This window comes from Conger conger, chromosome 2, assembly GCF_963514075.1.
Source record: "Conger conger chromosome 2, fConCon1.1, whole genome shotgun sequence".
In the NCBI taxonomy this organism is placed as follows: Eukaryota; Metazoa; Chordata; class Actinopteri; order Anguilliformes; family Congridae; genus Conger; species Conger conger.
In genome coordinates, this window is record NC_083761.1 from 59,135,326 (window position 1) to 59,149,307 (window position 13,982).

The following is a 13,982-nucleotide window of genomic DNA, read 5'->3' on the forward strand; positions in this document are numbered from 1 at the left end:
GCTAGTTCATTAAACATAACTGCATAAATGAAAATCTTTATAAAAATAGTAAACAAACATAAAAAATAAAAACCAAACAGACTTTCCACTTTTTTTTTTACTGTTGCCCCCCTGCTTTTCAACTTGGTTCTCTTGTACTTTGTTCTCTGACGCTCTCTTTCGGTGTGTGGGTTCCAAGTCTCAGCTCTCTTCGATGGAAAGTGAGCACACCTTTAAACTCTGGGCTGATTAACCAATGCAACCCAGGTGTGTGTGCCCACTCAATGAGTAGGCCAGGCTCCTGCCTGTCATAGTTATTTTTGGTGGCCTTTCTACTGGCAGCTTCAAATAAGGTATTTCTAGGAATAGAAAGGAATGGCATTTTACATCCCCAGATTAATTCACATAGTAGGTTGAATCGATATCTTCAGGTGTGTTTAACATACAGTCAGAAATGAGTTTTTAATCAGTTTCTTTTTCAGTCTGAAGTCACCCATATTCTGAAAGGTAATTTTTTATAAGGAGAACGAGATTCGGCTGCTAATTCTTTCATTCCTTTACTGTTACATTGTCCTCCTTGAGAAATATGGCATTCTTTGACAGAAACTGATACATTTATCTTTTAAACATGCTCGTGCTGCAACATTTTCTCATTTCTTAACCTTACCACTGTAAAGCAGTTCAGGCTTACTTTTGTTCCCTCCTTTCTCTGGTTTATTATTAGTGTCACAATGAGAGGATTGTAACAATACAACCATAGGATGACTTGGGATTAAATTATACTATTGGAGTGCATATCTATTCTGTATGAAATTAAAGAATCTTCTGCATAATTTTTATCTCATGATATAATTATTGCGCATGATTATTCTCACAAACCTTTGCACAGTAACTATAATGCAATTACAGACTTATGAAAAGCACCAGTGTTTTTATCAAGAAGTGTTCATGTGTCTATTTTCTCTTATATTAACTATGAAAATAACCATCGATCAATTTTTAAAAGCAGATGCAATGCAATCATAAAATATATTTCATAAAAGCAGGAATGTCTGAGAAATTTGTTCTCCTTCAACACAATAGGCCTAAAATCTTTGTATTCCTTCAGTTATGTATTATTTATATTCTCTCTGTTTCTATTCTGCATACACTTGAGGTTAACATTTTTCAATAAATTGCTTTCTCTTATTCTTTCTGGTAGGATGTGAAGTCCACTTTCTTCCAGTTTGGGGCCTCTATCCAGCAAGAGGCCCTTCTGATGCTGAACATTATGGAGGAATATGACTGGCATATCTTCTCCATTGTTACAAGTAAATACCCAGGGTACCAGGATTTTATCAGCGTCCTGAAATTTACGGTGGACAACAGTTTTGTGGGCTGGGATTTGCAGAACATCATCACCCTGGACGCGTTAGAGGGGGATGCGAAGACTCAGATCCAGCTGAAGAAGATACAGTCCTCGGTCATCCTGCTCTTCTGCTCCAAGGACGAGGCAGCCTACATTCTGGAAGAGGCGCGCTCCCTGGGCCTGACAGGCTTTGGTTTCATCTGGATTGTCCCGAGCCTGACGACCGGCAACCCGGAGATCACACCTGACGAGTTTCCCTCCGGGATGGTCTCGGTGTCCTACGATGACTGGGACTACCCCCTGGAGGCCCGGGTGCGAGATGGGTTTGGAATTATTACCAGTGCCGCTGTGGCCATGCTGGAGGAATTCGGGGACATCCCAGAAGCTAAAACCAGCTGCTATGGACAGCTGGAGAAAACCAAGCTGCCTCCCAGTGCATTGCACAAGTTGGTCTCTCAGTATCAGTGTTTGCCATTATGTCTACCTGGCTGTCCTATATCTGTCTCTTTGTGTCTGTCTTGTCGCTGTCCATGCCAACACAATACATTTCACATAGCCTGTGGCCTATTGCACTGTTGAGTCCTCTGTACTGTATGACAGTTGGTGATATGACTGAAGGTGATTTGGTGTCAGAATACATAACAAAGCTGGGAATGTTGAGTTGTGTGTTGAGCTGCACTCGATTGCAGCAAAGCTGCGCAAGCAAGTCATGTAGGCATGAGTCTGACTTTGCTCAGCCGTCCCCCAAGGACAGTGCAGCTCCATCAGAAAACTAATGAGTTCAGCTCAGCAGTGTCTTGTGAGAGTACCAGGGAGTGTCTTGAAAGAGCTTAGGAGAGTTCTCAAAATTTAAAGAGCTCTTGATTGGACATACCCTTTAGTTTTGTCTCTCTTGTGTTTTAAATTAATTTCCCAAGTATTTTTCTTCAGTCATGCGTTTCACTAGTCCTGTGTCTGGGTATGGGTCTGCTTGGTCATTCAGTAACAGATTCTATATAAATATTATATAGAAAAAAGACCATGCAGTAATTACCACCTTTTTCATTCCAAGATTTGGTTTAAAAACAAGATTATCTCACCTTGGATTAGGCATCTACATTCTTCCTGAAAAAATTGTCACCATGCAAGTAGTTTTCATGGAAAAGAAAGTCAAGTCAATGCCCTTTTTCATATTCAAGGCTATATAGGGTGTTATAGATTTTCAGTGCAAGCAGTATGCTGCTTTTGGGCAGATGTGTGTGTCCCAGCTTGGTGCACTGAAAAACAGACCTGTACAAAATGTAGCTCCTATGAATGAATAGAATGAATCTCATAACAGAATCCTCTGGATTAATGAAAAAGATGCACACAAAAAAAGGTCAAAGTTCAATCCAAGTTTTCCTAATTGCAAATAATATTGAAAATCTCTGCTAGCCTCAAAAACAGCCATGGGTTTTTGGTGATAAGCAAAAAAGCAGAAAAGCAGTCAATGAAATGGCCAGGTGCAAGAAATGCAGATACATTTTGACAAAATGTCACAGTAGCCTTCTGCAGAGTACAGTATGCTGCTCGCCACTGCCTGTTAGTGATGAGCTGAAGGAGGTTTTAGCTCATAAATTAGTGGTGGCTAACTCTGTCTACTGCAAATTGCGAAAGTGCCAGGGTGAAGCAATGATAGACTTTATTTTCATTATTCTTTATTCCATTATCTAATAGTACACAGATGAGTCACTTGTTATATAATGCACACCACTGCTGTCATTTTTTTCCCCTCTGGTTTTACAGGGTGGAATTGTTTAGCAGGAGATTTGAGTGATTGATATTTTATGAAGAATGATGGTTCAAAATGTAAGGCATAATGGCATAAAACATCTCAATGGAATTCATTGTTTTTCTGTTATAGTGATGTTGAAGCAAGCTGATGAAAATTCATTTTTAAATGTATTTATTAACTGGAGGATAATTGTTCATTCAAAGTGGGTTGAATGAAGTGGATTTTTTGACTGCCCTTTTTAATTCTGTGGGTGAAAAAAACAATCACAAGCATTTTAGCATCCCGTGGATTCAACGCATTGTTACAGTATATTCTCAAATTCTGTTAGTTCATTAGTGATACTTTGCAAGCAGGAAAATACTTATAAATATCCTGCTGCTGTTTCTAATGGTAAATCCCTGCGTATTTGTGTCAGAGTTAAATTACTATAATTTGCACAGCAGGTATGAAGGCAGTGTTCTGCAGAGAATTTCTATGGAATATCATCTATAGAAATCTTTTTCTTTTTTTAAACCTAGTACTCCTCATGTTGATTCATCGTGTTGTAGAAATAATCAGGCAGTTAAAATTTTCAATGGAGACATGGATGAGAAGGGGCTATCGTGAAAATAGCACACTTTCCAAGAAAGCAATTTTAACATCAATTCCATAAGTGCTGATGTAGCTTTGTGATAATATCATGGACATATTCTGAAGGCAGACACTTGACTGGGTACACAATTTGCTAAGCAAGGTTAAAAATCAAGCTCAGTGAGTCATTGTGTTATTTATTGATAACAGCACTTAAAAGATGATTACTCTGTCAGAAAGAATTGATTACTCAGACAAAGAAGAATCTACACAAAGGGTGAATGACTATGGAAACATTGGACTTAGGTCATATTGTCCAATTCGCCTAAGTGTGCACACTTTGCCATATTTAATATCAAGCATCAAAACAAACATCTGTGCCCTGACAAGGGGGCACTCAATACAATCCAGAGTAATACTAAATAAATATTATCTATACAACCCCCATAGTCAGTGTTGTTAAGAGACAAATACCTGGTCAAAGGTCAGTAAGCACTTAGACTGGGAATCACTGCACGTTTACTTAATTGCATCCAGTTCATTGTTGATGTTATCTTCGCCCTGCATTGACAGTCATTTAGGTGCCTTAAACCCTGTCCAATAATGATTGTGTTTTCATGGGCTTATTTTCATGCTCGTGTTCCCCTAGTGGGAGGTTTTGTAACTGAACTTCACGAGTGAAGTGCTGCAGGAAATAATTCCACTGCTCAATCACTCTTTGAACCTTCACTATTATCTGTTGCTGGCAGGGTTTGATTCTGAAGAAATCAATGCAAGCTGCACTCTTTCTGGAGCTGCTGCCCACTGTAAACACTCTCCTCCTCTGTAAGGCATGAAATATTGATCGCAAGTAGAACTGATTGATGTTCATAGAAATAATGGCAATTTCAATTTTTTTGCTTTAATCACTGAAATGCAGTCTGCACACAGCAAATTGTTTTCTCTTGCTCAGTGGCATTCCATCATCACGACTCTACAACCTAAAGTACTATACTTAATTTAAATATCTAAACTTCACAGAATCTAGAGGTGCATTGTTTTAATTCAGGAAATGACGGATACAGTATGCCAATGAGAAGCATTTCATTTACCTAAATGTGCCTTCAGCACCGCCAAAGCTATTTTTTCCCGCATCACGCCCACGCACATCGTCCCTCGGATCCTACATTCCACTGCTGTACTTCTGGAGCGCTCACTGTTGCCAAAGGTTCCTCTGCCCTACTTTGAAGCACACAAGCTTATATCTGCAGCAGTGGGGCACATGCTATTGCTACTGTACCAGCTCTCCAGCTCTCTATCTGAGCCTTTTGGAAGCTATACAGAATATGAAACCTTAGAATTTGAAACCTCAGGGTAAATTCTTTTCACTGCACCAGGAAACAGCATCAGACTTACAATTGACTTGCCGTTTGCAGGCTTTTTACAAAAAACTTGTGGAGTACAAATTTCCCGTGGTAAACTGTCAGATTTTTCAGGCAATTACAGTGGTACAGTGGGAGCAAATAGACATCGGAAGGATGCTGTACACATAAAATGGACCACACAGTAGAATGTTCTGTGTTAAGTCAACTCTTACACAGTACTTACACCAGTCCCCATTGGACTCATACTGTATGAACTGCTTTAGTTGAATTAACACTGGATATTTATACTGTGTGCGATAAGTAGCCCAGCCGATGAACATATATCACACCATAAGTCTCTGTACATTCAATTTAACACAGACTTTAGTGAATAAACAAATTCTACTACATACTGCATGCTGCTCTGCTCTTCCTTTTTCTGATATTGAGGTGCTAAGTAGACCGAGTGAATTTAAGGCTCATAGAATTAAAAAAAATCTCGCCTGCATGTACACAATAATGAAAGCATCCGACATGCAATACCCTACTTCTTTAGATTAATCCCTGCAGCAATTACATTTTTACATTTAAGATCATGTCCTCTTCCTGTATGACTAATGTCAGTACATACACTCAATGAGAACTTTATTAGGTAGACCTGTACACCAGCTTGTTAATACAAATACTTAATCAGCTAATCATGTGGCAGCAACTAAATGCATGCAAGCATGCAGACATGGTCAAGAGCTTGAGAAGTTTTTCAGACCAAAAGTCAGAAACCGCTGATCTCCTGGGATTTTCATGTCTGCAGTTTACAGAGATTGGTGTGAAAAACAAAAAACATCCAGTGAGCAGCAGTTTTGCGGGCAGAAACACATTGTTAATGAGAGGGATCAGTGGAGAATGGCAAGACTGGTCAAAGTCACTTAGATCGTATCATACCCATTCTGATGGTTGATGTGAACATGAACTGAAGTTCCTTACATACAGTATATCTGCATGATTTTATGCATTGCACTGCTGCCACACAATTGGCTGATTAGATGATCGCATGAATAAGTAGATGTACTAATAAAGTGCTCAGTGAGTGTGTAATTCCTACTGTAGATTGTCACAAACGTTTGCTTGATTCAATTAAAAACTGTGTTCTCATCTCAGTTAACATGCAGCCTTAGTTTACTCATAATTAATTCCTAACTTTTTGGTTTTACTTTTATCCTTACCTACATCTTCAAACCATGATTTTGCAGAAAATTCCAGCGAAAACTGACTGTGTTCAAATGTGTTCAGATTTTATTACTGGGGGCCCATCAGCCAAATATACTGCATTTTCCCTTTCAGAGAAATAAAACAAATTTGCAAAGATTTTCCCAAATCTCTATAAATTTAATTTGCTCCATTTAGCTCATTGGAAGAATAATACATGATGATGTTTTTATATCTCAGATATTCTTTAGTATACTGGAATTGAAGTGATTCCAGATAACTCACCGATATTTGTGGTTTTGGGAACAGCACAGCACTAGAAAGTATCTTGGTGTAATCACATCTATTCTGAAAGTGAGGTCATTTGTCTGTGTATGAAATCTATTTCACTTCTTCAGGTCTGGCGCAGTTCAGGCCCATGGGGCTGGGGTGTCAGAGTGTTTCCCAGCTGTGATTAATTTGTCTCTCTCACGCACACACAGACACACACGCACACACCAGCTGCAATATCAGGCCTTTATGAAAGATCGGAAGGAGAAAGAATCCTCGCCTATAAACTCAATCCACAATGAGTGCTGCAAGTTGCTGACTGGTTCCAGGCAGTGGGTCTCCAGGGGCATCTGGGCTCCTCTGATGCTGCGATGGATGAGTGTTTCGTGATGACGCAACAGGGCTGGTGAATGTGATAATGGAACTGAGCCGGCTCCAGCAGGTTGGGCCCAGCCAGTTGAGCACTGGCAGTGAGGCTGCTGGCAGCACCACTGTTCCCCCTCTGCTGCTGCCTGGACAGATGAGGCTAAACAGAGCGTAGTCCTCGTAATGGTTCGCTGCTGATTGCGCTCCTCTAAATCCGTGGGACAATTGTCTGCAGGCCAGCGTGCCAAGGTGATTGATGTGTGACCATCCCCTCCTTGGCACTTCAACAAAAGGTCTGATAGAGACATCTCAGTGGAAAGAATGCAGTAGCAGAATAATGGGGTCACCCTATGCTGTGGCAGTGATGGCAATATTAACTTCTTAATCCTTGTCCCTACATACAGTACTGAGGAGCCCATGAATCTGAATAAGGTTAAACTACATTTTGACTGGGAATAATCAGTTCAACAAGCCATAAAACTAGCAGCTAGCAGTCCAAGAACAGCTGTGTAAATTTCTCAACCGGCTCACCTTTTATAACTGATATCACTCATCAATTGGCTCCACTGAAAAGATTGCAATGATTGAACTACATGGTTTTCCCACCACAACGGCTTTAAGGTGTTTGCAAGCAGTTGTGGGTGGGAGTGGCAGCATGGTGGAGACCTGAATTTCCATTAGGAGCAAAAATGTGTTGGGAGTGTTGGGCTCTCTTGTGGCTCTCCTTGGTGCATTCAGTGTGAGAGGTGGTAACAGTGTGCAGTGTGTTCTCTCTCACACATAAACCAATATGACAGGAACAGGGAGACTTTGTGAAATGTCATGATTCATGTTTCCACAAACCGTTTCATCCGAGCAAGAGACGGCCATTAAATCCCATGTGATTCTGCCTCACAGTTTCACATCCTGGGCCCACTGTGTTCATAAGCAGTATTTGTGACACTAAACGACTGCTCCCCACCCCCATCAAAAAAAATCATATTGCACAACATGACTTATCATTTGTCCTTATGCTTCATGTTGGTTAATGTATTGGGCAGGTTTAGATGACCCAATAAGTATGAAGCTCATTCATTTTTCTGTCTTTCAGGTACATGATGAATGTAACCTGGGAAGGCAGAGATTTGTCCTTCACAGAAGATGGGTATCAGGCAAATCCCAAGCTGGTAGTGATAGTTCTCAACAAGGAGAGGGAGTGGGAAAAGGTAAGACGTAACACAGGTTCTGAAAAATAACCAGAATTGCATGTGCCACAAGCAATCTATTTTTATCTATCTGTTTTTAAATGTCAACTTTTATATGCCATTAGGAGTAAGCCGGCCATCCCACACTGTCCATTTTACAACATCCTAAGGCTTGAGCCTTGATCGTAGCTCCACTGTATCATGGAGCATTTCTCTACAGCACATTTATGTGCGTCGTTTTTTACCTCAGCGTCAACCGACCCATTGTCTCATTTGTACTACAGAAAATATCCTGCCCTCAATCTCAAGACCACCACCACAGAGTAGAAGAAATCATCTCCCTTCTTATTTTTGATGAAACTTATTTTTTGGATGCATGTTCAAACATATAACTTTTTTACTTTTATAATTGTATGATATTCTACAGTATTTTTTTAGGTGGCAGTTTTGGAGGAGTTAATAGACTGTTCTTGAAACGTAAGCCTATATTAAAAATAGGAACTGCCTAATACTAGAGAAGTAGTGAAACCATATGTTGAAAAATTATTTTCTTGAACTAAATAAAGTCATACAACTGATTTAAAATGAAAGCATGATTAAAAAACTTTTAGAAGCACCGTTGCTGACATACTAGCGCATCTCTAGTCATAACCAATGAGTCGAGTAATTCCCCCTTTCATACCAAAACCAATCTGTGTCCATACCGGGTAATTCCCAGGTCGTAAGCAGGGTCGCAGTCCCGGGACAGATATCCTGGGTTGAAAATTCCCAGGCTGTTGATTCTGTGTGAAAAAGGGGTATGAGATCTGTCCCATGGAATGTTAGGCCCTTACATTGAAACTGGGCAAGATATGTGGCGCCCTGCATCTTCTCCCTCAAAATCTCTGAAATATTAAAGATAAAATGTAGGCACTTATCAACTTTTACAGCAAAACACAAACAATGCACCTGAAAACTAGGAATTTAATACTCAAGCCATGTCCTGTCGTGTATGTTTATTATATACCGTCAATTTGACAAACATATCGGCTTCATTGTTGCTCACTTTAATTTTTACAAATGTACAATAGCTTCTGAACATGTAAAACATGTGCAGGGAATGTATGCTAAATATTGAAAACCCTAATGAAGTTATCTTTGGTAACCTAATTACTTTGAAAGCAGTAGGCTTGTTTTCTTTTCTGGTAATATGCAAATATTGTCTTTTTCTGTGATTGTGCAGAATGATGAAGTTCACTGTTAAGTTACCAAGTTTTGGTGGTGTATGCCGGAGAAACACAAAAAGATTGATCTCCAGAGAAAACCTGACTTGTAGCCTAGAAAACGCTTTTTTTAAAAGCAATTGCAACCATGGCAAAACTTTGGTGTGACCACGCCCTACCTTGTACAGCTACTGCTGTCAGAAATACAATTCTTTGTTCATATGCAGTCATTCCAGACATGTTTTAGAACTGATACCCTTCAGATGTAAGTAAAAAAACATGTTTTTCAAGGGGATTTACACACATTGGTATGTAGCTAACAGTACATTACATCCACATTACAAATGGAAAACACTAGCCTAAATTATAACGCTAGCAATGGAGATTATTAATTTTTCACCACGTTTGTATCGTAACTTAAATTGGGTGATATTTATTGGCCCTTGTAGTTTTTGACTGTTTTGAGAACACAAAACTGGTGAATTTCATTATTTATTTACTTTGTCATTTATAACATATGCTATACATTGTATCGGCCTAGTAAGTGACTTTTCCCATAAAATGAAGTTATTGTCATGTTTATCTCAAAGAAGCGTTCAATGTAAAATGCATCATCCATCATCTTGGCTACATGGTATGCACACTGACTTTATTGACCAAAAAAACCCCAAAAAAAAAACAGCTCAGATATCAGAGTGCTCTGTTCTGGTCTGCGTTCCCCCCAATGTTGAACAGAAAATGGCGCCCTTGACTTCAACAATGGCTACAAAATGAGGTACATTTGACAGGATTATGTAAATATTTCTGGAGATACGACTGCTTGATCTTGCTAGCTTTGAAGTTAAATGTCATATAGACAATTACTTTTTATGACATTTTACTTTCCACTCCTCATTAAAGGGTGTGTGATTATGTTACTTATTACATTCTGTACATTGTAGCACACTTGATTTTTATTTTGAACTCTCATAACGTAACCTGAGTGGTGAAAATGAGAGAGGAACTGACAGCATTTAAAAATGTTCCAGAGAGTGAAATATGGGCAGGGCTTGCTTCATTTTGCAATGTCCACTTCTATGAATTGCTGGAGGTAAATTATTCACTCGGGACTAAAATCGATGAACTCATAAAGATGGTTAATAAAGAGAACCAAGTTAGCGGCATGTATGAAATAGGGCCATGGTCACCATCCTGTCTTTGGCCACTGCTGGACTCTGTCAAAAACCCAGCCAGTAGTTTCAACACTGTGCATACCCTCATACCTTTAGTGCTAGCGATAAGAGTTGTACCTTTGTTGATGCAATGTCTTGTTTCTGAAGCTGCTCTGACAGTCCATGTGTGATGAAGTTGGAGGATGAAAGTAAATTACTCCATGTTTGTTTTTAGACCAGAAGCCTTGATTGAACCATCTCTATGAGATTCTATAGTGGCCTGTAACACAATCAATATCTGCTGATAACATAGTTAAATTTTGCGTACAAGGGTACTTACTTGACTTTTTAAAAACATCGAAAAACAGGTAGTAGGACAGAGCTGCATTTTTATTTTAGTTTTGAGCAATGAAAAATGGAATGCATCACAACAAAGACTCTCGCCTTCTGCAGCAGAATACTATTGATTGAAGTTGGCTATTACTCCGAAGTTTGCTGACAATGCAGACAGACATGCACATACAGTAAAACAGTGACTCACTGTGTCTCGAACAGAACAAGGGGAAGCGGCCGCTTCCACCAGAAGTTGACGTCTGTACAACTTATTCACTTTTAACTTGCACACACTGGGGAAAGAGTAGCCCAGGCAAAGCTTTTTGCCTTTGACAGAACAAATTGCTTTAGTAAACTGGGGTTGCCCGATAAGCACTAAAAACAGGCAGAACTGGGTTTCAAAACACTATTTACGCTGCCCTGTTTGTGTATCCGATGTCGCTTTTACAAGGCACCCAGGCAAATCTTATAACATACACTGTAACAAACACGTTTGTAATACCTGTAGGCTATATAACTGATAGCTAAATAACTGATTTTGCCTACTGTAGCAAAACTGTACGTATATTATACGTTAATATACTGGACATTAAAATGCATTGTGGGAAAATTATCCAACTCTATGTGTGGTCACATAAAATACAAATCTGTCTACAATGGAGCAGCTGTCAAAGTCCTGAAAGCTTGATGGCGGATAACAAAGTTATACAAAGTTAAACAAATACGAAAACTGTTAGAAGAGGTTCTTACATCAACATTAGAAAGCTTGGTTAAGAACATAATAATCTTATGTGTGATTTTAGGGTTAAGTGGGCTATGGAATGCATCTCACACCTTAAAGAGTTAAGTGGGCTATTGAATGCATATGTGAATTCAGTTTAGTTAACCTGCTTCACAGCTTCACACAAGACTGATGATTAAATACAGTCGTGTCTGCTAAATGATTCTCCGGCTTTTTCACAAGTCGCTGCAGCCAAGTCTTGATCTTCGAAGTGGGCTATGGAATTATGAATGCTAGTCATCTTACGTTTTTACATTTAAAACTGTGCAGATTTTAAGCAGCTGAAATATGTTTCCACAATAATCCTTGAACACCTGCACAAATAAAACTATAACATTATGCTGTGGTCTGTGTGAATACTCTATTCGGAATGGCTAGAAGGTGTGTGTTAAATGCTCGTAATAGTATAGATGGCAACCACCGCTGCATAGGCTTTGAGCAGGTAGTTCCAGCAAAAATGTTTTAAAGTCATGCATTAAACACTAGGGGTGAGTCAAGCATTCGTTTCAGATGAGTACTTGTAACAGGTATTGACTTTTTTCTGAATACGAACGTTGTACGAGTAATTGGATGAATTATCTGTGATCGGAGAATTGGCCTGCTTTATTCTTTTTTTTTTTCTCTGCATTGGCTGCAGTAGCTGTACATCAGTGATGAATACATACCATACAGTTAACACTGTTTCGTGATAGACCAGTTCCTCCCTGGTTCCCCCTTAAATCAGTAAAATGTCAAGAGACTGTTCTGTTAACTTGTTCAGATCATATATTTATAACTACCTAACTAGTATCTTGTCATTGTGTGATCAGGGGTGCGTTCAAGTTTGCAAACATGAGAGAAGATATTAAAACTTTTTTCTGTTACAATTTTAAAAGGTAGTGCACTGCTAACAGAAATGGCTGCTGACAGGGAAGATGTGACCCCTTGTAAACATGCAGCCATGTGCTTTAAACAAGCTACAGTACAGAGCTAACTTGAGACATAAACAATCCAGGATTAACAGTGGACATCATGTTTTTTTTTTTTTGGTTGCGATTCTTGTTTAGTTATTCACTTTTAGACGCGTTTACTAGCCAGCTAGCTAGGCACTGTGCCAAATTTAGGCGATGGCCATCTGCTAGATTTGTTTGGTGAAGTTGCTTACGGTGGATTTTCTAGATTGCAGCAATGTTACTGTGGCTAGCTAGCCAGTGAGTGATTTTTCAGATCAGATTACCTGTGATCTTAATGTCTAGCCATCCATCACCTACATTCAACTACTCAACGCCTCCATTTCTGGTTCTTAATGTTAGTTAATCAAACAGTTGGTCTACTATAACGTTAAATTCTCCATTGCCTCTGTATGTGGTCACTGGTCACAAAAGTGTTTGTAATTTACGCTATGTTTTTGAGTGATTTTTATCTGCATTATTTTATTCATGTAACAAAGTGTGATGGATGTGTTGCTTGAGAGCACAGTACCTTAGGAAAACGTGGGTGTGTGTTTAAAGAGGCGAGTGTGATGGCAATGCAGATAGCTGCCAAAAGTGTTCCTACAAAATTGTTCACGCACCATTTTATAGATGGTTTTGATTCTTAATTAATGTTAACATTAACCAGATAAAAATGTATCACAGATTTAGCCACAGATATAACAGAGTGCAAAACTGTAGTAGTTGTGCTTCAGGTGAAAGTCTTGATTTCAATGTACTGCAAATCGCTATGCAGTACGCGGAGGACTGTTTAAATGTCACCACTTCCGAGTATGAGTAACAGATAATTTAATTGGTTTACTCGTATACAAAACGGATGCGAGTAATGCACTACTTGCTCGCCCCTACTAAGCACCACAAATGTAAATCTCCAGGCCACTAAGAGATAACTGACTGATTACTGCTAAAAATGAATGCACGTGGTACTACAGCAAGCAACACATAACTACAAACTTCAAGCCATACTCATTTTGTTTTTCTTTATTTTGTTATCATGCAAACACTGCCATTTTGCCAGTAGATACACATTGAAAATGGATATCTACCAATTGAAAAAAAAAACCAAAAAAAAACAAGCAAAGTGCCATGAGTATTTCTATAAGTAGGGTTACCAAACTCAATAAATAGGCTTCAGAATCGTAATGCAGAGGGAGGTGAAAAATCTTAGCCTTGGTTTTGCAAACCAAAATGTGTTTAAAAAAATACGATTTAATACATCAAAGCTTTAAGGCCATGTGGATTGTCTGATTACAATTCTAAAACTTCGGTGTTGAGCTAAATCAAATAATAGACAACGCAACTTAAAAATAATGTTTTGATTGTGTGGTGTTTCCATCTGCCAAATTCAGGAAGTAACATTTTTGATTACTTTAACTGGCTACATACAAATTATGTTAGCTGTTTAATTGCTTGCTGGCTAGCTCCTATGACAAAACCGTACGCACCTAAAAAATATAGCTAGCCATTGCAAAACCGAGTATACTGATTTCCATGTTGAGATATTTTTACATTCTACTCTCCCAAA

At 39.0% G+C, this 13,982-nt stretch overlaps 1 protein-coding gene across 1 annotated transcript in view; it reads left to right on the forward strand.

Annotated features, from left to right (window-relative positions):
- The window catches only part of LOC133119730 (glutamate receptor ionotropic, NMDA 2A-like), a 126,614-nt gene that overhangs the window by 62,945 nt on the left and 49,687 nt on the right, over positions 1 to 13,982 (forward strand). The window contains exons 2-3 of the mRNA XM_061230097.1: positions 1,181 to 1,773; positions 7,926 to 8,040. Coding sequence (XP_061086081.1) covers positions 1,181 to 1,773; positions 7,926 to 8,040 — 708 coding nt within the window. The remainder of the gene's footprint in view (positions 1 to 1,180; positions 1,774 to 7,925; positions 8,041 to 13,982) is intronic.